The sequence below is a fragment of the Sapajus apella genome, unplaced genomic scaffold (assembly GCF_009761245.1).
Source record: "Sapajus apella isolate SASKATOON/1434 unplaced genomic scaffold, GSC_monkey_1.0 scaffold85, whole genome shotgun sequence".
NCBI lineage: Eukaryota > Metazoa > Chordata > Mammalia > Primates > Cebidae > Sapajus > Sapajus apella.
This window is the reverse complement of record NW_022437025.1, coordinates 4,487,185-4,512,596: the sequence shown is the minus strand read 5'-3', so window position 1 is coordinate 4,512,596 and position 25,412 is coordinate 4,487,185. Positions and strand designations below refer to the sequence as shown.

Here is a 25,412-nt window from a genome sequence, read left to right as displayed (position 1 = left end):
CTTCCTTCCTTCCTTCCTTCCTTCCTTCCTTCCTTCCTTCCTTCCTTTCTTTCTTCTTTATCTCTCTCTTTCTTTCCTTTCCTTCCTTATTATTTATTTATTTAATTTATTTTTTAAAATAAAATATGAAATGCTTCACGAATTTGCATGTCATCCTCGTGCAGGGGCCATGCTAATCTCTGTGTCGTTCCAATTTTAGTATATGTGCTGCTGAAATGAGCACTTATTTATTTGTGTTTGAGACGGAGCCTCGTTCTGTCTCCCAGCCTGGAGTGCAGTGGTGTGATCTTGGCTCACTGCAACCTCTGCCTCCCGAGTTCAAGCGATTCTCCTGCCTCAACCGCCCAGGCAGCTGGGATTAGAGGTGCTTGCCAGCATGCCCGGCTAATTTTTGTATTTGTAGTAGAGATAGGGCTATCTTCACTATCTTGGCCAGGCGGGTCTCGAACCTCTGATCTTGTGATCCACCTGCTTCAGTGTCCCAAAGTGCTGGGATTACAGGTGTGAGTCACCTCGCCAGCCTATTTATTTATTTTTTTATTATTATTTTTGAGATGGAAGCTTGCTCTGTTACCCAGGCTGGAGTGCAATGGCGAGATATCAGCTCACTGCAATCTCTGCCTCCCAAATTCAAGTGGTTCTTTCCCCTCTGCCTCCCAAGTAGCTGGGATTACAGGCAAACACCACCACACCCAGCTAATTTTTGTACTTTTGTTTAGTAGAGACAGGGCTTCACCATTGCTGGGCAGGCTGGTCTCAAACTCCTGACCTCAAGTGATCTGCCCACCTCGGCCTCCCAAAGTGCTGGGATTACAGGCATGAGCCACTGTGCCCGGCCCTGAGTGACCCTTGAAATATAAGGGCCATGGAATCACCAGGAACTGTCCTTCCTGTGACCTTGGGTAAAGGTACTTCCGAGGTTATAAATTACAGTCTTGTTACCAACAGTTGTCTTTGCTGTCTTCTCCTCCACTCTGAAGACGCTACCTGGTGAGTGGCTTCTCTGTGCACAGGTTTGCGTGGTTGCAGGTGTGACCAGGGCGGAGCAGTGAAGTGGGGCCGGCAGTGATGGACCACATCCCGAGCCTGTTTCGCAGCACAAGACGGCCTTGGTTCTGTTGTCCACAAACCACACTTGACCAGATCTGGCCCCCTGTCTTGTATGATAGGTAAAGTTTTATTGGCACGTGGCCACACCCGTTCACTTATTGCTGTCTGTCTGCTTTGCTGCTGTTAAGGGCAGGGCTGTGACACACCTGATGGCTGGCAAAGCCAAACACGCTTCCCCCTGGCCCTGCCCAGAGTGCCTTTGCCTCCCGAGTCCTCGGAGGCTCCCGTGAGCCTGTTTCTGCTGGACAGGGCCAGTGGGAGAGCCAGCAGCCTGCTGAGGCAGCCTGAAGCCCCCAGGTCCCTGCATTCCTGAGAGTCACTTTATGGCAGTTGCAGATTAATCCCTCAGGGTGAGGGTGTGCTGGCCTCTCCTTGGCTGCCAGAGTCCAGAGTCCCCTGAAGTGGGTGTGGGAGATTTTAGCACTCTGCCTGCCAGGAGCACCGTTGTTTGAGCCAGCCCTGACCCCTGAGAAGCCCTTTACACCCCCGCTTTGCCTGGTTCCTCTCCCTCCAAGTCTCAGCCCAGGTTCCTCTCCCTCCAAGTCTCAGCCCAAGTCAGAGCCCAGGTGCCTCCTCTTTCAGAAAGGCTTCCTCAATTTCATCCTCCTCTCTTTCCTCCCAGGCCTCCCTTTGCTGCTACATGGAACATGCTTTGCCATCCTAGTCTGTCTCCCAGTTGGTTTCCCCAACTTGTCTGTGAGCTCCTCCTGTGAGCAGCCAAATCATGGGATGGGTGGGGTCCCAGAAGGCAGAGCTGGATTGGGGGTGCTGCCATCTCCAGTGGCAGGTGGGGCTCCAAACCGCAAAAAGCAGCATTACCTGGAGTGGGGGAGTGGGACTAACTGCAGAGGTGCAGTTCCCCGCGAGGGATGAGTCCCGGGAACCCCCGCTGGCGTAGGGCAGGTGCGGATCACCTTCCGAGCCTGAGGTGATTCACTCGTGACTGCTGCTGAGAACTGAGTAGGCTCTGAGGCTGCGTGATGAAGCCAGAAGCCGCCCATGCCTTTGTATAATTGCAGCTGTCATCATTTGCTGCAGGAGGAAAAATGCAAAGACAGAGCCACCAGCCACAGCACACCCAGCAGCCTCCCAGAGGGAGGAACCTAAGCCTTCAGGGCTGGAGGCTGCAGGAGGTGGAAGGCAGGGCCCCCTCTTCCCCACCCAGCATCCCCGGCCTCAGGGAGCCTGGTCAGCACTCAGGGTGTGTCTGAGTCTTTGGCAGGAGCTGTCCTGGACCTTCCCAGATGGATAATTAAAGGGGCTTCCCTAAAAAGTCACAGCTGAAGGGCGTGGCTGGGGGCTTCACACCCGCTGTGTCACACGTGGGCCAGGTTTGGGTTTTCCTGAATGAAGGATGTAGGAACAGGTCTGGTAGCTTCTTTGAGCGACCAGGGCCAGTCACAGGAAAAGTCTGAAGCCACGCTTGCTTTTCCCAGGCTGTGGTGGCCATGCCTGCCACTTCTACATTGGCTAGAAATTGTGTCCCCAGCACCTCATCCGCCCAGACTCCTGAGCCGCCAAACCTGGGACAGGAATCGCTTGCTGATAATGAGCTTGTTTCTCGCTCAGCGGGAGGAACCTGTCATCGGGGCGGCCCGTTTTGTTTTCCCTCCGACTCTGACTCTGACGTACCTGTTCAGCAGCTTCCCAGCCCGGAGCAGGCCAGAAACGGGGAACCGGCTGGTATCAAAGGCAGGTGGAGAGATGGAGAAACTCTAAGACTATCCCCTCACCTGGCAGTGGGTCACTTTGCCTTATAATTCAATCAAACACCAGCTGTCCCAGAGATCAGGGAAAGGCACAGAGGAGGGCCACTGCTTTCCAGAGCACCATCGCAAAGATTAACTCTGGGGCTTGGTGCTCGAAAGCCTGTGTGTTAGGTTCCCTGGAAAACCCCAGACTCTTGGGAAGGACTTGCTCCTGGGGGTTTCCAGGAATTGAGGGCACCACTGCCTTGGTCTCTGGCTGTTCAACCTTAGAAAGCACCAGAGGGCAGTTGAGGGAGGGGTGAGGAACACAGGTTTGGTGCTGGAAGGACTAAGATCTGGGCTGATTCTGCCACATAGGAGCTGCGTGGCCCTGGCCTGGTCATGCTACCTCTAGGCCCTCTGTGAATCAGACCAGTGGGCATCAGGAGGCACTCACCAGCAGGCATCAGGAGACACTCAAGCTGGTGGGGCCATTGGCAAGCCCCACGTGATGACAATCCTCTTGAAGGACTGAGCATCTTCTTGGCAAGTGACAATTTGAATTTATTACAACCACATCAGGGAGCAGAACTGTTGAGCTGCAGGGTGCTTAGAGATCTCCAAGCCTAACTCTACCATTTGCAAGATGGGGAGACTGAGGCCCAGAGGAGTGACAGATTGTGCTGGGAGAATTGAAGGCTGAGCTGGGGTTCAGATGGGCCGTTTGGCAGGCAGGGCTTGTGTGCTTCTGCCCCAGCATCTGCAGCCTCCAGGTGGGCGTGCTTGGAAAGCCCGCAGCCATGAAGGCTCAGGTCCCTTCCTCTGGGAGGCTACTGGGTGTGCTGTGTGGCGTCAGGATGCTCTGTGCTCTGTGCAGTCGGGGAGGCTCTCGGAAAATCCCCCCCGCCTGGGGCCAGAAGTGCAGCTGCAGAGACAAACAGGACACAGGGTCTCCAGCCACAGCGGGGGACAATGGCCAGGAGAGGAAATGTCTCCAGACCCGTGTGTGGAGGTGGAGCCCATCTGGGGGCGTTTTTTTCAACGCAGCTTCCAGAAAAACAAACACAGGCGAAGCCAAGCATCTCTGGCTAGGAGAGGAAGTGTGTTCTGCCCACTCTGGAGAATTGGCGGAGGTGTGAGCAGGCGGGAGAAGGGGGGACACCTGCTTTGAGTGTCAGGTCATAGACGGGAAACTGAGGCCTGCAGGAGGAGCTGCCACAGGCAGGCAGCAAGTTGACGCAGGTGGTCTCGGGCCCACTCCCCACTTCTCTGCACAGCCCCTTGCTCCAACATATAAGCAGAGGCACAGGCAGCCCCATCCCAGGGCGGGGCGACGCGGCCAGGGCACCGGTAGCAGGTGTTGACCTCCCAGGGGTGTCGGTTCTTCCCCACCTGCCCCTCGAGCACAGCTCCTCTGTGCTCCTTTCCGGGCCAAAGCCGTGGAGAGGACCCCATGTCACACACACAGAATCTCAGTGCGACTGATCTGTGCGCCTGCGCTTGGCGTTTTGGAAAAGTCCTCAAGTCTAATTTAATCCTTATGATGACTCGGGGCACGACCACAGAATCCCACATCCCCACCTGCCTGACACCCAGCGCTGCTGGGAGGAAGTGACCACTCCACGAGGTTGTGTTGACGGATGCGCGCACCCTCAGCCTGCCCAGTTCCTGTATGTGGAGCCCAGGCTGGAGATGAATTGGATCTCAGTGGAGAAGCCTCACTGGGCGGGGGAGGGGGTCACAGAGGCTGCAGGCGGCACTGGGGGGGCGTGGGGAGAGGAAGACCTGGGGGGTGATGTTGGGTGCTTCTATGGGCATCCACAGCTTCTGGGCACTGGGGCAGCAGATGCCTTGAGGGTGGCTGCTCATCCAGGAAGACAGCCCACACAGAGGAGAGGTGGGTGTCCAGAGTTGCACCCATTCTACAGGGAAGGTGCCAGGAGAATCTGGCTCCCCAGATGCTCTGGGCTTCGGTAGTGGGAGCTTTGTGAAGGGGGACACATTACCCAGTCAAGGGCTGAGCCGGGAGAGGAGGAGGGAGCTGGCAGGGCCGACAGGATGCAAGTTGAGCTCTGGTGTGGGGGGGAAGGTGGGAGATGGGGCCGGCAATTGTCTGCAGGGAAGTGTAAGAAAGGCGGACCTTGTACTGTCCACCCCCGAGGCCCAAGGAGGGGATTGGCAGGACACCAGGCTCGAGGGACTGCAGGCGGCTGAGGTTGAGGGGGCTGTGTTTGGGGACCGATGTTCCCAACCACACTGTCCCAGGCCTGCTTCACAGCTTAAGTACTGAGCTGACCCCAAATCCAGTGACACGTACGTCCACCCTAAACCTGGACCGGCCCTTGGAATGAGGGTGTTTGCAGCTGTGATTTCCTTCAGGGTCTCCAGGTGAGATCATCTTGGGTTATTTAGGTGAACCCCAAATCCAGCAACAGGGTGCTTAGGAGAGAGGAGACGCAGACACAGAGGAGGAGGCTGGGCGGAGACAGAGGCAGAGCCTGGAGCGAGGTGACCTCCAGCCAGATCACGCCTGGAGCCCTGGAGGCTGGAGCGGGCCTCGAGGCCGCCTGGAGTCCCTGGGGGGAGCGTGGTCCTCCCCATAGCTTGACTGCGGACTTTCAGCCTCCAGAACTGTCAGAGATGACACTTCTGCTGTCTGGAGTTCCCAGTGTGTGGCACTTGGATGTGGCAGCCCCAGGAAACTGACAGAGTGGCCACCAGAGCTGCCCTTCAATGGGGCTGAAGAGGCCACCGTTTTCCTCCTCAGATACAGGCCAGGCTGGGGAGCCGTGTCCCCGCAGGGAGGAAGAGCTGGTCTGGGAGCTGCTGCTCCTCTGCCTGTGGGTCAGACTTTCAGACTGCTGTCACTGGAGACTCTCTGAAAGTGTCCCTTTGTGCCTCTGAACTTCCTCTCCCCGCCCCCACCATTGTGTGATCACCAAGCATGTTGGTGGCATGGAAGGTGGGGTCTGGCCAGGCCAGGCCAGGCTGGGGAGCCTGGAGGCTGGGCCTGCCTGGCCCCAAGGGGCTTGGGCCTCCCATGGACCCTCCTTGGGGCCCTTTTGGGGCAGCAAGGGGACACGCCTGGGGCATCTGCAGTTGCACCCTCGTCCTGGGCCCCTGGCCTCGGTAGGGAGGAGGGAGGGTGCGACCTTAGGGCTTGCTGTGCTGGATGCGGGGAGCTGAGGCAAGGGACTGCCCCGGGCAGAGTCTGCTATTAAAGAAAGGTGAACGGGGCGGGAGCTGAGGATGAAGGATGCGGGCATGGGCTGGGAGTGGCTTTGACCTGAGTAGCTCACCTGGGGTGGGAGTTCTTAGCCCGGGGCGACTTCACGCCCAGGGGATCAATATCTAAGCTATGTTTGACTGTCAGGACTGGAGGAGGGGCTACTGGCATCCCACGGGTGGAGGCCAGGGACCAGCTAAAACCCTCCAGTGCACGGGACAGCCCCGCCCCCTCGACTAAGATGGATGCAGCCCCAAATGTTGGTAGTGCCAAGCTTGAAAACCCCAGCCCTAAAGGCTTGAGAACCAGTGGGACCTGGTTCCAGGCTTATCTTCTAGTTGGTCACTGGCCTTGGGCATGCCACATGACCTCCCTGAGCCTTAGTTTTCCTGTCTGTGAGATGGACACCTTACTATTTAACTTGAGGATTTTCCTGCTTTCATAAAACCAGGTGAGTGTAAAGCGCAGGGTGGAGGGATCCCTCCCACTCCCTCTTCCTAGAGCTGGCCGGAGCCAGCAGCCCACACCCACCACATGGGTGCCCACACCTGTGTTGGCAAGGGCATCAGAGCAGGCAGACAGGCAGGGCCCACGGGCCAACCTGAGCTCAGTTCTGCCTCTTGTCTGAGCTGACGTGAGTCCAGTCCAGGCTCCCTGAGCGGACAGGGGCGAGATTCCATGCCTTGGCTTTGGGTCTACCTGGACAGGAAGGTTTCTGCTCTCAAACCTGGTTCAGACCTGGAGCCAGTGGGAAGGTAAAGAGCTAGACCCGCTGGGACAGGCCAGATTCCAGAAGGAGCGCTTGCGGTGAGGAGGAGGAGGGCCCATCTCTTCCCCTAAATATTCTCATTGGTGGAGCCAGTGCCCCGGACAGCACCTGGGGCAGAGGCGAGGGAAGTGTGCATGAGCGTTTGTGTGCATCTGTGTGCCTGTCCATGTGTGCACACACATGTGCTTGTGAGTCTGTGTGCATGAACGTGTGTGTTTGTATGTGTGTGCGTGCATGTGTGCGCAGTAAGTGGAAGAGGAACAGAGCAGAGCTGAGGTTGGCAGGGCTGGAGGGTGGGTGGCTGGTGGACTTCCCCAATCCCAGCCTGGCCGGGGACTGGGTGCCCCGGCCTCTACTACAGAGCCTGGGGGCTGGGCAGCGGGCGGACAGGGCAGGGCCTGGAGCCGGTCCAGGAAAGAGCTAATGATCAACCGGCTGCGGTGTCTGTGCAGCCGCCCTGGGCCTGCATCTCCGTCACTGGCCCCCAGGCGCAGGGAGGAAGTAGGGCAGGAAGCAGGGGGCGGAGGCCGCTGTGCAGTCAGCCTGGCTGTGGGCGGCCCCTGCCTGCTCCGTCCAGCTGGAGACAGCCCCGTGGGGCCAGCCAGCGCTGGGCCAGGAGCGGCCACCTGGTGCTTGCGAGCTACCGCCCTGTGGGCCTGGGAGCTGCCTCTGAGGAGCAGAGCGCAGGTACGGGGGGCTCCGGGGCACGCGGGGTGTGGACCGGCCGGGCAGCCTGCTGTCTGCGGGTCTTTGCCGTGGTTGAATCTTTACACTTTCTTGAGGACTTTTCTGACCTGTTTGGGATTGGGGTGGAGCAAAACTTCGAGCCAGGGGCCTAGGGGAGGTCGTGGGTGCCCTCCGTGGACCCACACAAGCTCACAGGTGCTGGCAGTGCTAGTCCGCAGTGATTGTGGGCAATCTCAGCTTTGACAAAGCACCCTGGCTTCTGGGACTGGCCTGACCCCATGCTGACCCTTGGCGTGAGCAGCCCTGGGGGTCTGGGAGCAGAGCCAGTGACAGGGATTCCGGGCGTAGCGGGTCCCAGGTGTGACCCCCAGCCCCGGATAGGCTGGGCCCATGCTGCCAGACCCACCAGGGTGAGCCCAGCGCCTCTGAGCCTCACCCGGCACTGTGGCGGCCGTAACTGGCCTCTCTGACGCCACCCCCTGGGTCTCTTTTCCAACAACCAAGTGGACCAGTGACAGGGGCGCCAGCCCGAAAATTCCAGGGAGGACCTGGGCACAGCTTTCAACTGTAGGTGTGCCAGGGTGCATGGTCCTGTGTGTGTACACTGCCAAGACCCCTCTGGGCCTGGGTGTGGCTCCCCAGGAGTCCCGGGAGCCCTGCCCTGTCTGTGAAGTGGGAGTTTCCAAACTTTTGCTGTTGCCGAGGCTCAGATGAGATGAATAGCAGAGTGACGCTGGGGGGAGTCAGTGGTGCCGGCCAGTGCCAGGGCCAGGGGCAGCCTGCATGTGGGCCAGCCACTCAGGGTGTGTGTGGCCTCCCAGTGCCAGGCAGCGGGCTGAATTAGGGTGTCTAGGTTTAGGATGGGTATGTGGGGGCCGGGCTTAGACCGCCCGGGTTCAGCCCCACCTGTGCCACTGGGCTGTGTGACCGTGGGCAGGCAGAGTCACAGAAGCTGATGGCCCGTCTGTGAAAGGAACACGGTGGTGCCTCCCTCCTCCAGGTGAGCTGAGGACACTGTGAGCACCCTGCATGGCTGTAACTATGTGACTGTCAACACCGCTGTTGACAGTAATGACAACTGTGTCCTGTGATGGGCGTTGGGCGGCTTTTTACCCATGAAGACATCACTTGCTCTTTCAGCGACATGGGGGAGGATGGCCGCACCGCACACTAGAGAGAGGCAGGCCAGGAGAGAGTGGGGCGCCGGGTTCCCTGGCTGCCAGAAGGCATGGCAGTGCCCTCTCCGGCGGGTTCTTGCAGTCCCGAGGTCGAGGTCAGGATTCCGATCTCAAGGCATTTCTCGGAATGCTCCTGGGCGGCTCCTCCCTGCCTCTTCCCTCTCCCTGTGTCTCCCCGCACTCTTTGGCTGTGATTTGCATCACTCCACCCTCGTCCCATTGGTCACATGGCCTCCTCCCGGGCTTCTCGGCGTGCCTCCATGTCCTCTATTTTACTCACAAGGAAGCCAGGCCTGGATTTAGGGCCCATCTCTTCTGGAACACCCTCATCTTAACGGAAGTTAACGTCATCTGCACAGATCATTTCCTAATAAGACCCCATTCTGAGGTTCCTGTGGGCATGAATTTTGAAAGGACAGTGTTACCGCAGGATTCAAAGTGACAAGCCCACCCTCCAGAGGTGCTTGGTGGCATAGGTCAGGTCTCAAGGGCCGTAAGAGTGTTTGTTCAGTAAGAGCCTGGCAGAGGCTTGGCCAAAGCTTCCCGAACCCGTTCAGGGCTGGCTGGGGGCCCCTTCCTCCTTCCAATCCAGATTCACGGGGCCCTGGCTGTGGGCCAGAAGCACTGTCCCTATTACCCACCTGACCCATTTGCGCAGCGTGTATTGTCACTGGCATTTTCTGGCTCAGTAAACTGAGGATGGAGAGGCCTCCCAGACACCGGGGCTTGGCCCCACGTCTCCATGTTCTGGAGCCAAACTCCGCCCCTTCCCCCAGGGCTGGAGGCTGGCCTGGGGCTGGAGCCTGTTCTGACCCATCCAGGGCCCCCCAAGGGTCTGTCCCGATGATAAGCTGAACAAACAGGATAAAGGTGGGAAGGAGAGTCCTGCAGGCTGCTTGGTGGTACCCCAGCCCAGCAAGCTGGCCCCTGGGAGCGCCAACACCTGCCCGTGGCTGGGGGCTCTGCTTGTGCAGCTGTGGCTGGGCCTGCAGGGCTGAGGGAGGGGGAGCTGGGGAGATGGAGCTCACTTCCTCATCGCCAGGCTTTATGCAGGAACCCCACGCTGAGAGTTGTAACAGCAGAAGGGAAATTCCCTGAGCCTGGGGAGCCCTCTTTTCCTCGGGAGACAGTCTCTGATCGGCAGCTCTTCCCAGGTCCATAGAAGCCCTGCATGCGTTTCCAATAGGCCTGTTCCTAACACCCATGGCTGGGAGGCAGGCAGGTGGCAGTGGATGGCGAGAGTCTGCTGGGACCCCTGCTCCACCTACAGGGACACAGACCTGGCTCCTGAGGGGCAAAGAGGCAGAGACAGGAGGACGAGGACCCCAAGGTCAGGTGTTGGGAGCTAAAGGCCCCATAAACCAGGAAGCTGGCACGTCCAGGGAGTGGATTCCAGCGCTTTGTTGAGCTGCCTCTGTGTGCTTCCGGAGAGGAGACAGGAAGACAGCTGGCCTCGCAGGCCAGGGCTTCCTGGTGCCGCCACAGACCTGAAGCCACGCGGTGGCACGTGCAGCCACAGGGACTGCAGTCTGGCAAAGCAAGGGGGAGAAAGCAAAGTCTGAGCCTGGGCCAGGGCGGCCGTGGCTTCCTGCGCTGCCCCTAACGGTGCCCAGAGCTCTCCAGGCATGACCAGGGTCCCAGGACATGGGAACAGGGAGGGCAAAGGCCCCAGGCTGCACGGGGCATGTGATCACTTACAGATGCCCCGTGGGGCGTCCACTGAGAGGCCGTGTTCTGCTTCTGCAGCTCTGCGCGTGCTTCCTCCTTTGGAGAGCAGGTCTCGAGGGCTGCACCCTACTCCGGCTCCAGGGAGAGCAGGTCTGGAGGGCTGCACCCTACTCCGGCTCCAGGGGGAGCAGCTTCCCTGGAGGGCCTCTTGGGTGCTTCCTGGCATCAGAGTTCTCCCGATTCACAGCCCCTGGTTCCCGCAGGTGCAGGTCCGGGTCGCTGTCCCTCAGAGGTGGTTGGGGAGTGGGAAGGATTTGGCCGTAGAGTGACCAATCAGGTTCCAGCTGGAGCAGGTGTGAGGTGGGAGGGGGTGTGCCAAGGCCACTTCACAGCCAGGAGCTGTTGCCTGGGCAAGCCTTGCTGGGCTGGGGCTGGTCCCACTGAGGTCCTGCCCTCTGAGCGTCTCCAGGGAGCCTTCCCTGACTGTGGGATTCCCTCCCCCGCCAGAGCTAGGGGACCCTTTCTATGCCTCATAGAACCTGCGTCACGGAACCATCACTATTCTGTGTCTAAATTCCCCACTGAGCAGGCCTGGGTCTTCCTCCCTCTGTGTTCCCACTGCCTCGCTCAGAGCTGGCACGGTGCAGGAGTGGGTGGTGGTTGTTGAAACCAAAGACTTGAGGCCATGGGCTCCTCCCACCCCTGCTCTGCTGATGGAGCCCAAAGTGTGCGGTGAGCTGGGGTCTGGGAGGCCATTTCTCGGGGTGAAAGCCACATCCATGGGGGCAGGGGTGATGGCTGGGCTTGCATGACACCCACCCGTCCCTGCCTGCCACTGACCTGCCCCCCACGAGGGTTTCCTCATCCTGTACTAAATGTCATGGGGGAGCTGCCTCTTGGGGAGCAGCCTCTGTGAAGGGGCCCGTCGCTGCAGTGGTGGTCCGAGCCAAGAGCAGTGCTGGGATGGAGGAGGCACTCAAGGGTGGGGAGCAGGCAGCAGGGATGGCAGCTGCAGTGTGTGCTTGTTTTGGTCTGACCGGGGCGTGTGTGTGTGTGTGTGTGTGTGTGTGTCTGTGTGTGTCTGTGTGTGTGCGTGTGAGTGTGTCTGTGTGTGTGTGTGCGTGCGCACCTGCACAGGTGAGAGAGTTGCCTAACCCCTCAGAGCCTTGGTTTCCCCATCTGTGCTCTGGGGAGGTAGGCCTTCCCTGGGGGTTGCTGGGCACTGGGAGGTGTGCCTGTTGGCACCCACTGTCCTGGGGCCATGCTGAGGTCAGTCTTGACTGCCTCTGGGTTTTCAAGCTCAGAGCCTCAGGGTGTGGGGGCGGTACTGGGGGTGCTGGGGAAGGAAACTGGGCTCCGTCTGTGCTTGCCATATGCTGAGCCCTGCTGCTGTCTAAGGCACGCTCAGCTGCCCTGTTTAGTAAAAATTTGAGGTGGCGAAGAAATCAGCCCAGTGTCCCTGGTAGCCCCCGCCTCCAATCGCCCTGCCCCTGCAAGACATTCTGAGCAGACGCTGGGATGGACTTGCCAGCACATGGACTTGTCCCCTGTTCCCGGCTTCAAGCCCCAGGGGTGCCTCTCTGCCCTTCCCAAGTGCTCCACACCCAGGGCCTCCTGCCTCCCCCCACAGCCGCGTCCTGTGTCCCTGACAGCAGACCCCACGCGCCCCCAACAGCTGCCTGGTTTGCCTCCCAGTCCCCTGCCACTTCCCTGCCCAGAGACCAGGGTGGAGATGGAGATGGGGACAGGGACGGGAGGCTCTGGGGGGCGTCCTGGCAGCTGGCAGGCCCCAGCCTGAGGGGCCCATTGGGGCTCTGAGGCCTGGACGGAGGCCCTGCCGAGCCTGGGTGCCCTGACCCTGGCGTCCACCACAAAAAGGGCAGTGGGACAGCAGGAGGCCAGACTTGCATTTTTGCCCCAAACAGAGGTCCGAGGCATGGCTGCCCGGGTTCTCTGTGCCCTGCCTGCAGAGGGGATTTTTGCCCGCTGCCGGGGACAAGGGGACACGTCCACGCGCTGGAAAGTGTGTCCCAGTGTTTGCTCAGAAGTCTCACAGGGGCAGGGTGCTGAAGGAAAGCTGGCTTAGTGCTCCCCACCTCACATCTTCACCACGAAGGGGCAGCAGCGGAGAGGCCGGTCACCCCACCCTAGGCGCGGACACAGCCCCTCCCCTTCCTCTGCATCCCCATCGCTCCCCGAGGCTCTGGGCCTGAAAACCGCCCAGTCCACAGCGTTCTGCGGGGCACGGTTGACCCTTCCCCACCCACAGTCAGGGACCAGGGCTCCCCACGTGACTGGGCCCTCCCTGCGGGCACAGCAGGTGTCTTGACTACACTCTTGCCATTGCCTCCTCTCATCAGCCCCTCTGCCCAAGGCCAGAGCTGAGGAGGACGTGACTGACCCTGTCTCTGTGGCCGCAGCTGGGATTTGTCCCCTGCATGCCTCAGCCCTGGCCCAGGCTGCTGGCCCCATGGCCCCTCACCTGCACGTGACACCTGAAGGGGGACTCTGTGTCCTTCTTTCTGTGCCTTCTGACAGGCCACCGAGCCCCGACTCCTGGAGCAGGATCTGTCAGGTGTGACGGCCCAGGAAAGAGGCAGTGACCTGCTCCTGAGGAGGGGCCCAAGGCACCCAGGGGCTCTGCCTCGATGGGGAACGGGCCTCCAGGCAGAAAACCAGCAAGAGGAGGCCCCGCAGCGGTGGGGATCGCGGCCGCAGCACAGGTTGTGGCCCCCTGCTGCGGTGAGGGCCCCGCTGGGTCTGAGAGGCGCAGGCACTCCGCAACGCCTGGACCCCAGCCCTGGCCATGACCTCCGTGCTGGTCCTGGAGGGGCCGCCTCTGCTGACCACACCCCTTTTGTCCACAGGGCCAGGCATGTGAAGCCTCCACGGGTCATGGAGAACCTCCCTGCCATGACCACTGAGGAGCCGACCCCCAGGGGGAGGGGGCCTGTGGGGCTGTCGGGAAGTGGCGGCAGCCAGGACCAGGTCGGGACTGTGGCCATGAGGCCCTCTGTGAGCTGGGAGAAAGCGGGGCCTGAGGAGGCCAAGGCCCCGGGGAGAGGCGGTGAGTCCACCCCACCCTCCCCACCCTCCCCACCCACTTCTCCACCCCCCCCTCCCGCCCACCTATCCCTCACCTCCCTGTCCGCCTCCGGGCCTCCTGGGACTGGGACTGGGGCTGGGGCTGGGACTGGGGCTGGGGCTGGGACTGGGGCTGGGGCTGGGGCTGGGGCTGGGGCTGGGGCTGAGGCTGGGGCTGGGGTCTAGTCTCCGAAACTTCTCCCTTTCCTTCCCCTGCATGTTTATTTATTTTTATCTATTTTTTTCTTTTTTTAATTGATTGCCTCTGTCATAAATCCTGTGAAGTCACTATTTATCTATTTTTTTTGAGACGGAGTCTCGCATTGTTGCCCAGGCTGGAGTGCAATGTCACGATCTCAGCTCACCACAACCTCCGCCTCTCGGGTTCAAGCGATTCTCCTGCCTCAGCCTCCCGGGTAGCTGGGATTACAGGCTCGTGCCGCCACCCCTGGCTAATTTTTGTATTTTTAGTAGAGATGAGGGTTCATGATGTTGGCCAGACTGGTCTTGAACTCCTGACCTCATGATCCAACTGCCTCAGCCTCTCAAAGTGCTGGGATAACAGGCGTGAGCCACCGTGCCCGCCCCACCCCCACCCCCTGCCCCGAGTGTGTTTAACAGGAGGAACTGCGCCTGCTGAGTCACTTGAGAGGCCAGGGCCCAGCTCGTGTTTTTCCAGGTGTGCGTCAGTGATAACAAAACTGGCAAAGAACAAGGCAGGGGCCTCTGAAGCCACGTGTTCAGACACACTCCAGACACAGTCCCATGGCTTTGGCCTTAGAACCCCCGGGAGTCCTCAGGATGGGGCATCCCTTGTCCCCAGGAAGCACCCAAGGTGCAGACAGGGAAGGGCCAGGCCAGGTCACCCTGCAGTCAGGGACCGGGCCAGGACGTGAGCCCAGTCTCCTGAATCCCTCTCCGTCCTGGGACCCTGAAGGGGAGGAAGGGAGAGACAGGGAGACCAAGGCCTGCACGGCCCCTCCCCAGCGAGAGATAGCTGCCACTATGACCTCTCCCTGGGCCTCTCCTCCCTCTGTCCAGCGTTAGCCCGGTCCCCTCATGACTGTCCCCCTCCCGTCTCGGAACTCTGGGGCCTGGCACAGGGTAGCTGCTCCGTCACTGTTCAAGGGATCAATGAAGGAAGATGCGTTTGGACCATGGCATCAATAGCCCAGTGCTGTCGCTGGCCCAGAGCCAGGTGTGGGGAGTGCTTTATACCTGTGATCCTGCCCTTCTGCGTGAGGGTGGAGATGGGAAGGGGGGCCTCCTGCGCTGAATCACAAGGGGAAGTGGTCTGCAGGCACCGGCCTGCCCGCCAGGAAGGGCGGCTCGGAGGGCTGGGGCGGGGCCTGGCCTGGGGACCCCACCCCGCCATGGAATCGAGTTCCCTGCAAAGCAGGCCTCCCGGAAAGGAAGGGGCTGGGCCGTGCCCAGGCTCCTGAGTGCACAAGGAGACTGAGACGCAGGAGGGCCGCGGGCCAGCCTGGCACAGAGCCAATGGGCCCAGGCAGGACCTGGGAGCCTCTGGACGGGGAGTGCTGGGAGTCAGAGCCTTTGGCCAGAGTGGCTGGAGTTTCCTCCTCCGGAGGCTCAGCAAAGTACCGTGGCATCGCCTCCGCCTGGAGCCAGTTTCTGTGGGCCCAGCTGATGCCAGCTGAGGAGCCGCTCCCTGCTTAGGAGGCTGGATGGCCGAGGGAAAGCTGGCCTGGGGCGGGGCTCCTCCTCAGCGCCTTCACCTCCTCCACTTCTCTGGGCAATTTCAGATAGACAGCCAAGGCAGCAGCGGAGGATAGAGATAATTCCTTTTGCTCACACCCAGATTCCTCAAATGTTCACATCTTATTACTTTTACTTTGTGTGTGTACTTGTGTGTGCGTGTGTGTGCGTGTGATTTTCTTCTGACCCTTTTGGGAGTCAGTTGCGGATATGCTCCTCCTTCATCCTAAAAGGTGTCCATAGTTCTAAAGCCAGGACATTCTCTTAATAACTGCATCGTAATTATTTCAGTGTCAATTTCCTCTTTTAATAACGCCATTACTCATCTGCAGACCTTGTTCAGACCTTGCTGTTTGTCCCAATAATATATTTTATAGCAAAAGGGAAAAAAACTTCCTGGGTCACACCTTGTGTTGCTGCGACCTCTCTGAGGTGCCTTTCAATCCGGAGGCTGCTGTTTTGAAGAATGTAGTTCGTTTCTTTTGTAGGCTGTCCCTCGATTCCAGTGCAGCTAGTATTTCTTCAGGGTCACATCAGGGATTTGGGGCAGGAATCCCTCAGAATGACGTTTCCTCACTGCAGATGGTGTCTGTCTGTCTCTGGCTGGTGACGCCCATTTTGATCGTTGGTGAGGGGCAGCTGTGTGGTCACTTTTCTTCCCTCTGTAGTTAGTAAGTAGCGGGGGGGTGACACTCTGAAACTGCGTGAATATCCTCTTCCTCATCACACTCATGAAGCACGACCGTCTCATCGTGGGTGAGCCTGGTTGAAATAATCCTTGGGATGGAGGCTGCGGGGCAGTGACTGTCGGCTGAGGGCTCCGGTCTCCACTCAGCAGCCAGCCCTCTACTATAAGGAAGAGCCTACCCAGTTATTCACTGATTTATTTCAGCGTAGGCTCACACATCTTTTTTTTTTTTTTTTTTTTATTTAAAAACGGGGTTTCACCATGTTGGCCAGGCTGGTCTTGAACTCCCGACCTCAGGTGATCTGCCCGCCTTGGCCTCCAAAGTGCTTGGATTACAGGTGTGAGCCACCACCCCCGGCCGGCTCACACATGTTTAACTGAGTCTCCGGACTGCATAGGTCATTACTTATTTTGTCGCTCGAATCACCTGGATGTGGGTTTTCCACGTGTCTTCCTCACTCAGTGGGCTCGTTATCACTTTCCGGGACATGAGGCGTTCCAGGCTCAGCTGGTACTTTCCCTGGCATGGCCCTGGCTTCTGAACTGGAGGATGGGGTTTAGAAGCTGTCGGGCCGGACCCCTGTCAACTTCAACAGGGGTGGCACCTTGTTGAAGAGGCCAAGGAGGAGACGCAGAGCCAGCAGCCGTGACAGAAGGTTGATGGAGAAGACTCGCACACCGGGTGGTTCCGTGGCAGCGGGGGGGAGGGCACCCCCGTGAAAAGCGTGCCGTTGATGGAGCATCTTCCCTCACACCCTCCCTCTAGCATCCTCCACCTGGCAACCCCAGTCCAACCCTTCCAAACAGAGCGCCCGGGTCTGCATGTCCTGCATTCCACAGGATAAGCCAGGGGCTCAGATCTTCCTCAGATAGGGAGCGAATCTCCAGGCTGGCCGCTGCTGGGCTCTCTGGCTCAGAAGTCCAAGCACACATTCTTCTCAGCCCGTGGGGGTAGCCGCGGGGTGTGCTTCACATACCACTGCCAGGTGCACTGGCCAGGCCAGCGGGACCAAGATCTGAGCACACACGCCTCTTTCCTTTCAAGACATTCCTCCCCTTCTCCTCCCCACCCCCCCCCCCCCCCCCCCCCCCCCCCCCCTTCCCCTCCCTTTCCCTTCCCTCCCCCTTCTCTTTCTTGCTCTTTCTTTTTTTCTTTCTTCTTTCCTTCTTTTCCTCCCTCCCTCCTTCCCTTTTTCCCTCCTTCCTTCCTTCTTGCTCTGTTGCCCAAGCTGGGGTGCAGTGGTGCAATCTTGGCTCCCTGCAACCTCTGCCTTCCAGGTTCAGGTGATTCTCCTGCTTCAGCCCCCCGAGTAGCTGGAATTACAGGCACCTGCCACCACATCTGGCTAAATTTTGTATTTTTAGTAGAGATGGGGTTTTCCATGTTGGCCAAGCTGCTCTTAAACTCCTGACCTCAAGTGATCCGCCCGCTCAGCCCCCCTGGTGCTGACATTACAGGCGTGGCCGCCGCACCGGACCCAGTAGGGACATTTCTGAGCCCCACTGTGTGCCTGGCTCTGGGCTTGGGCGGGGGCTGCAAAGCCAATGAGGCCTAAGAATGGGTTCTGGCCACACAGGGCAAGTGAACACCACTGCAGCCCGTCAGCAAACCCTGGTGTGAAATGGCACCATCGTGATGCAAGTCCAAGAGTTTTCCCAGTCACATTCCCCTGGATCCCGAGGCCTCTGGATGAAGAAACCTCACAGGGCCGAGAGAAAGTGCCAGGGCCAAGATGCAAACTCTGCAGGACCAATGGCCAGAGGGGCGACCCCAGCGGGGAACCCAACAGACAGGGGGGCCCAGGTCCTGCTTCCCACCCGCACAAGCCATGAGTCTGAGCCTGTCGGTGGGTGGCAAAATAAAGTCCCCCAAAGATGCTCCCATCCTTAACCCCGGACCTTTGTCTGCATTACGTCATCCAGCAAAAGGGACTTTGCAGATGTGATGGAAGGCAAAGCCTGGAGATGGAGAGGCGATGCTCCCGGGTGCTCCCAGGTGCTCCGGGCAGGCCCTCCGTGCAATCGCAGGGCCTTTGCAGGAGGAAGGCAGGAGGGAGACATGCTGACACAACAGAAGTAGAAGTTGGGGCCACAAGCCAAGGGATGTGTGCAGCCTCTTGAAGGCGAGGAGTGGCTTCTCCCCAGAGGCCCTGAAAGGAGCGGAGTCCCGCCCACACCGTCACTTTAGCTCTGTGGGGCCCACTGGAACTCCAGAGCGGCAGGATCATTCCATTGATGTTGTTGTCCTAAGCCACGGAGTGTGGGGCAGCTGGTCATAGCACGGCGGGACATGGAGGCAGCTTCCCTCCTTGCTGAGCTGTGAGGAGCCTGGAAGAAGGTAGCTGTGGGAAGGGGGCTTGTGTGGGACAGAACTCACCTCTTTTCCTGCAGAGAGACCTGGGGCGTTTGGCGCCTTCAGAGGAGCCAGGCGTTTACCTGGTCTCCCCTAATCTTGGGAATCTGCTGTGTTGCAGATGACGCTCCTCCTGCCCGGGCGGATGGGCCTGCTGCTGGGACCCCTCCCTGCCAGATGGGAGCTTATCCCACAGGTAAATGTCCTTGGCCCGACACAGGGCTTCGGGTTCAAATCTGGGCTGTGGTGCTCCCTGAGTGTCAAAGACTGTCTAACCCAGGGCTTCTCAAAGGGTGGCCTCAGACTTCCCACCTTAAATCACGGTGGGAATAGAAAGCGGGGCTTGTTAAATGCAGATGCCTGAGGCCTGCGCCTAGCGGGGGACACAGCCCTTGGGGGCTCCCTTGGGTGTTCCTGTGTATATCTGCACAAACAGGGGACACAGATCCTGGGGACTCCATGGATGACACCCTGGGGAGGGGCTTCACAAGTGCCATATGGTAAGAAGCAGACGAAAAGGCCAGGCACGGTGGCTCACGCCTGTAATCCCAGCACTTTGTGAGGCTGAGGCGGGCAGATCATGAAGTCAGGAGATCAAGACCATCCTGGCCAACGTGGTAAAATCCTGTCTCTACTGAACATACAAAAATTAGCTGGGTGTAGTGGTGTGCGCCTGTAGTCCCAGCTACTCCGGAGGCTGAGGCAGGAGCGTCGCTTGAACCCGGGAGGCAGAGGTTGCAGTGATGAGATCACACCACTGCACTCCAGCCTGGGGGCAGAGCAAGAGTCCGTCTCAAAAACAAACAAAAAAAGAAGTGGACGAGCATTCCCACTACATCTCAGGGCAAGGTGTCCAGGCGCAGGCCTCCCCTGGACGGGATCTCCACGGGGCACAGGTGGAGGGAGCAGAGCCCACAGAGGGGACCCAGGAAGCTGGGGGCTGTGGAGGTGGTAAGAAGCCCTTTACCCTGGAGACCCCCGACCCTGGCTGGGGAGGAGGGGAGACCCCGCATCCATTGCTGGCTTTTCACCATTGCTGTGGCAGCCACCTGTCCTCTGACGTTCCTTCTGTGTGGTCAGCACGGCTGGTGGCCCCTCAGGATGACCAAGACATGTTAGGCAATGGGCCAGATGATTTAGAATTTGATAAATGCAGGCCAGGCGCGGTGGCTCACACCTGTCATCCCAGCACTTTGGGAGGCCAAGGCGGGTAGATCACTTGAGGGCAGGAGTTCAAGACCAGCTTGGCCAATATGATGAAACCCCATTTCTATTAAAAATACAAAAAATTAGCTGTCACGTGCCTGTAATCCCAGCTACTAGGGAGGCTGAGGCAGAAGAATCACTTGAACCCAGGAGGCAGAGGTTGCAGAGAGTCAAGATTGCGCCATTGCACTCCAGCCTGGGCGACAGGGCGAGACTCTGTTCTAACAAAAAAAAAAAAAAAAAAAAAAAAAAAAAAAAAAAAAAAAGAGAAGAAAATGCAACGCCCACCCTCTTACGGGAGCAGGAGCTTCAGGCTAACATGGGTTGTGAAGTGATGGGCTGTGCCTCCTCCTGGGGGCGTGGATTCCAGGTTCCAGAAGTCTCGGCAGGGGGGAGGGTGTTTCCTCCACGATCCCCTGCAGAAAGCTCTCAGGCAGGTGCTTCAAGCTCATTCAAAGCTGTGAGAGTCCATCTCTCTCTGCCTCTTCTCCATCTCTCTCTCGCCCTCCCTCCCTCTCCCCCTCCTGGTTTCTCCCCACTCCCTCCTTCTCACTTTTTTCCCACTCCTTCCCTCTCTTTCCGCCCCCTGCCTCTCTCTTCTCCTCCTGGTGTCTCCCGTCTTCCTCCCTCTCCCCCTCCTGTTTTCTCCCCTCTCCCTGCTCTCCTTCTCCCCTTCTACTCCTCATTCTCTTCCCCCTCTCCCTGCGTCTCCCTTGGGGCAGCCCCCTCCATAGAGGGCCAAAGCCCCTAGAATGCCGCTGCCTATAGCTCTGGGGCTGAGTGCTGACCTGGAGGAACGGGAAGGCTTTTTTCTCCGCGGTTCCAGGCACTGGGAAGGGATCGTGCACAGGGCAGACGGGGTCACAGCATGGGAGCCTGGATTCTGGTGGGAAATCTCCAGCCTCGCAGAGTGAGGAGGGGCATGGATCTCAGGAGTTCCACAGCCCCTGCCTCGGGTGGCCCCGAATGGGACACGGCAGACAGAGCACATGCCAACTGCTGCAGAAGTTTCCACTGGATGGAGCCACAGGGACGGCCGGAGCAGGGCCGATGGGTCCACGCATGCATGTCATGTCAAAGCTCTGCTCGGACCAGGGGACAGACAGGAGGGAGGGCCAGGTGTGGACAGCTGCCCAGGGCAGACCCGCCAGGGCCCAGAACCACGACAGGGACAGGGGTGGGGTGGAGGGTGGAGCCCATGGGGCTTGCTGGTAGCTGATGTGGTGAGTGGGGAGGTGTCATTGATCTGAGCTCGGGACAGTATGGGGGCCCTCTGCCCTTGAGAGAAGGGGAAGAAGTGGAGAGGAGCTGGCTTAGGAAGGCGGAACTGAGATTTCCAAGGTGCTTGTAGGGTGTCTGCTGGAGGTGGGTGCCCGCATGGTCCCAGAGTTCCCCCTCTACAGTCGCCATGGGGGTGGAGGAGGGGCTTGCTAAATGCAGATGCCCAGGTCCTGCGCCTGCAGGTTCTGAAGCGGCAGCCGTCTGGGGCAGGCGCTGGGGGGCAGGATCGGAGGTCGTGGTGACAGGGAGGAGAGTTCATTTGTGTGCAGTGGTTGCTGTGCTGGCCTGCAGGGGACGTGAGTCCGCTTGTCCCCATCACTCTGTAGGACAGGCACTCACTCCGAAGGAAACAGGCTGGGACCTAAGCGACGGTCCAAGGCCTTTGCAGGGGTGGGACAAGGTTGGCAACCCGGGGCTTGGGCTCCCCAGGCCTTCGGGGTCAGGTATGTGGGTTGGAGGCTTGCGGGGGAGGACAGTGCCCGACAGACCTCCCCGCCCAGGCCAGGCCAACTGCCCAACCTCCGTCTGCCCCTCCAGACCTGACCCTGCAGCTGCTGGCTGTGCAGAGGAAGAGTGGGCTGCAGGACCCCCGCCTGCAGCAGGCTCTGCGGGGCCAGCTCCGCCTTCTGGAGAATGACAGCCGGGAGATGGCCCACGTGCTCGGGGTGAGTAGTCCTCTGGGGCCTGGGCAGGGGCAAGGGCTGGAGTTGAGGGGAGGGAGGGGCTGGGGTGCAGTGCCTGGGACCAGGGATACAGGAGGCCGGCCTCAGAGATGAGAGCCACTCAGGCAAGCGGTGGCCTTGGAGGGGAGGCTGTGGTCGCCAGGGGCGGTGAGGGCCTGTTTCTCCCACTTGCCTCGTGGGGGGCACGTGACCGTCCTTCTGCTGTCCCACAGCCCCAGCCCTGGTGACCACCGAGCTGTCCCTTTCTCCCCCTGCCCTCCACCCTTGAAGACTGTCAAAGTCTCTTTGATGGGGAGTTAAAGGACAAGTGTGAAGCTTGTCTTATTTTTTTCCTGGTGACAAAGCCCGCCTCCCTTGAGCCTCTGTGCAAACCAGCATTCTGGGGAGGAGGGCACAGGGTGTGTCTGGGCCTGGCAGACCTCCCCGTGGCTGAGGGCCAGGGGCTTGGGAGCCAGGCTGGGCGTTACCAGCACTGACTGGGGTTGGACCAGCCTGGCCTTGGCTGGTGCCCCTTAGCCTCTGTGAGCCCCCCTTCCTCAGCCACATACTGGGGATGCTTACAATCACATCCCCAGCAGCCGACTTGAGGATTATGTGATTAACTCACACCAAGCACCTGCAGGGTGCTGGATGCATAGTACCTGCTCGATACGTGGGGCTGTGGTGGGCGATGACAGGCAGGGGTGAACTGGGTCAGCGTGCTGGCTCCAGGCTTGAATCTCAGCTGAGCCACTTACAGAGGTCAGACTGTGGATAAGAAATGAGGCCTTCAGGGGGCATGGTGACTCACACCTGTAATCCGAGCACTTTGGGAGAATGAGGAAGGAGGATCACTTGAGCCCAGGAGTTCAAGACCAGCTTGAGGAACATAGGGAGACCTTGTCTCTACAAAAAATAAGAAAGTTAGCCAGGCGTGATGGTGCACACCTGTGGTTCCAGCCATGCGGGAGGCTAAAATGGGCGGATGACCTGGCCCAGGTGGCTGAGGCTGCAGGAAACCGTGATTGTGCCACCGCACTCCAGCCTGGGCAGCAGAGTGGGACCTCAGCTCTACAAAACTAAAGAAAAGGCCCAGTGCAGTTGCTCGCACCTGTAATCCCAGCACTTTCGGAGGCTGAGGCTGGTGGATCACAAGGTCAGGAGTTCAACACCAGCCTGGCCAAGACGGTGAAATCCTGTCTCTACTAAAAATATAAAAATCAGCCAGGCGTGGTGGCAGGTGCCTGTAATCCCAGCTACTTGGGAGGCTGAGGCAGAGAATTGCTTGGACCTGGGAGGTAGAGGTTGCAGTGAGCCGAGATCACACCACTGCACTCCAGCCTGGGTGACAGAGCTAGACTCTGTCAAAAATAAAAAAAAATAAATAAAAATAATAAAAAGAAAAAGAAAAAAGAAGCAGGGCCTTATTTTTTTTCTCAAATGGAGACTATAGTGCCCCCAGACACACAATTCCCGAGTCGTAAGAGCTCCAGTGTTAGCTGCTGTTATTTTTTGTGCCCCTATCAACACTGATTTAGAGAAACCAGAGGAGAGGGGATGTTGGCGGTGGGAAAGAAATCAGAGCTGGCACTGCAGGTGGGGCCAGGGCGGCTCAGGGCTGAGAGCACAGCCAAACAGGGACCAGCTTAGGCCGGGGGGACCGGTGGGCACCAGTGTGTGGGTGCTGAGCAGGAGGCGTCGAGGGTGAGGGGCCAGGGCATGGGGGCCACATGAGTTCTGGGCAGGGCAGGGGCTTTTCCCCACAGGCTCTGGGGAGCCCCAGCTGGCTTGAGAGCAGGGGAGGAGGAGCTGACAGGCTGGGAAGGAATCTTCCCTGGGCGTGTCATCCCCCACCGGGGCCACATCAGCCAGATGTCCCTGTCATGTGGACCCTGTCCTCCTGACAGATGCCCCAGGGCTCCTGGGGACTTCTGGAACTCCTGTATCTTTCTCTTCAGGAGTTATCAGCCAGGCTGCTGTCCATCCACAGTGACCAGGACCGGATCGTGGTGACGTTTAAGACTTTTGAAGAAATCTGGAAGTTTTCTACCTACCATGCTCTTGGTAAAGAGGTGACCCTCCCAGAATCAGTCATGGGGACACCTGTTGGAAGACACTGGTTACACGCCATGCAGTTCGATTACAAATTGGTGCTTTATTTATTTATTGTTTTGAGATGGTGTCTCGCTCTGTCACCCAGGCTGGAGTGCAGTGGCGCAGTCTCGGCTCACTGCAACCTCTGCCTCCCAGGTTCAAGCGATTCTTTTGCCTCAGCCTCCTGAGTAGCTGGGACTACAGGCACCTGCCACCACGTCTGGCTAATATTTTGTATTTTTAGTAGAGACGGGGTATCACCATGTTGGCCAGGCGCTCTCGAACTCGTGACCTCAGGTGATCTGCCCGTCTCAGCCTCACAAAGTGCTGAGATTACAGGCGTGAGCCACAAATCCATGCTTTAGAATAGGCTGGTTCACAAAGCTCCCTCCAGCGGGACAGCAACACTGGCGTGCGCACCTGGTTCTCCAGGAGAAACGTCAAGTCGGCAGAGTCGTAGACGGATGTGGGTTTTTGTTGCAAGAATGATTTAGGCTGCGCTTCTAGTTACCGTCACGCGCTGCCCTCTGTAATTTCACTCGACCAGAACTTGAGGGAGGCTGGCATCCAGGGGCCTCGGTGCTGACCGGGAAGGCTGACCCACGTGAGCTCTTCCTGGAACATCCCCTGTTCCACTGGGAGGAATTCCAGGCTCTAACGGAGCCTCCTGGGGATCTTTCTACACCACCTCACTTTAGGGCTGAAAAAATTAGGAATAATAATCCCAGCACTTTGGGAGGCCGAGGTGGGCAGATCACGAGGTCAGCAGATGGAGACCATCCTGGCTAACACAGTGAAACCCCGTCTCTACCAAAAATACAAAAAATTAGCTGGGAGTGGTGGTGGGCGCCTGTATTCCCAGCTACTCGGGAGGCCGAGGCAGGAGAATCGTTTGAACCCGAGGCAGAGGTTGCAGTGAGCTGAGATCGCGCTACTGCACTCCAGCCTGGGCAACAGAGGGAGACTGTCTCAAAAAAAAAAAAAAGAATTGAGAATTGTAGCCACAATTCCCGAGCACCTGTGAGCAGGGCCGATGCTTACCCCACTGTGTATGTGGGCTCCTTGATCGGCTCTTGGAGGAAGTGGCTCATCCTCGGCTGCCCTTCCACAGTGATGGCCACAAGGCAGGGGCGTCCATCCAGAGGGCAGCAGACTTCCCGTCCCCGTCCTGCAGAGTCCACTCTATGCTGAGTGGGGAAAGTATTCTCAGATCACTTGTCTTTGCCTTAAGTGTGCACGAGCCTCCTAGTTCAGCTGCAGTGAATGAAGGCTCGCTACCCCAGATGGGAGTGGGGAGCTCGCAGCATCCCAGAAACGAGGCTTCCCTTGATAGAAATGGAAATGCGGGCAGGGCTCACGCAGGTGCGTTTTAGACCCACCTTGCTGCTGGCCCCCAGCCCCCGTGGCCTGCACGGCCCCCAGCCACGTGGTCACCGTCTAACAGAGGAGAATACGGAGGCGTGGAGAGGTCAGATAACTTGACCATGGTCACCGCTGGTGGGCAATGGAACTGGGCTTGGCCTCTCACAGCCCAGATGGTCAGACCATGGCTGCTGGGTGTCGCCAACACTGTGGGCACCCCAGGGCCGGTGGGTGTCCTCCATGACCTCCCTGGACCTGGTCAGTGCAGGACTCAACCGACATGGGGCCACACAGGCTTCTCTGCCTCCCTGCCCCTCTTCTGGAGCCCACGGGTGACTGGGCCTGGCCTCTGCAGGCTTCACTCATCACTGCCTGGCAAACCTGCTTGTGGACCAGGCCTTCTGGCTGCTCTCGCCCAGCGAGGAGGAGGAGACGGTCATCCAAGTCCACGTGGATGAGAATGCCTTGAGGCTGACCCATGAGAGCCTCCTCATCCAGGAAGGTGAGCGCTGTGTGGGGTGACAGCTGAGCTCCGGCTGTGCTGGGCATACCTGGGGCAATGGGGTGACGTCCTGGGTCCGGCTGTGCTGGGCATACCTGGGGCCATGGGGTGATGGCCTGGGTCCGGCTGTGCTGGACA

At 59.0% G+C, this 25,412-nt stretch overlaps 1 protein-coding gene and 1 non-coding gene across 10 annotated transcripts in view; one reads left to right on the top strand and one right to left on the bottom strand.

Annotated features, from left to right (window-relative positions):
* SH3TC1 (SH3 domain and tetratricopeptide repeats 1) overlaps positions 1 to 25,412 on the top strand; it is a 63,239-nt gene that overhangs the window by 11,402 nt on the left and 26,425 nt on the right. Inside the window, exons 1-6 of one of the 9 annotated variants that reach the window (XM_032254061.1) lie at positions 7,250 to 7,480; positions 13,194 to 13,393; positions 18,289 to 18,363; positions 21,192 to 21,319; positions 23,275 to 23,380; positions 25,128 to 25,274. In XM_032254061.1, coding sequence (XP_032109952.1) covers positions 13,222 to 13,393; positions 18,289 to 18,363; positions 21,192 to 21,319; positions 23,275 to 23,380; positions 25,128 to 25,274 — 628 coding nt within the window. In that variant the 5' untranslated portion in view covers positions 7,250 to 7,480; positions 13,194 to 13,221. Of the gene's footprint in view, positions 1 to 7,249; positions 7,481 to 13,193; positions 13,394 to 17,239; positions 18,153 to 18,288; positions 18,364 to 21,191; positions 21,320 to 23,274; positions 23,381 to 25,127; positions 25,275 to 25,412 lie in introns of those variants that run through there. The other 8 variants (XM_032254058.1, XM_032254063.1, XM_032254062.1 and 5 more) reach the window with 8 other exon arrangements.
* On the bottom strand, positions 120 to 223 carry LOC116534087. The gene has a single exon (XR_004261582.1). It is a non-coding gene; the product is annotated as a U6 spliceosomal RNA (small nuclear RNA).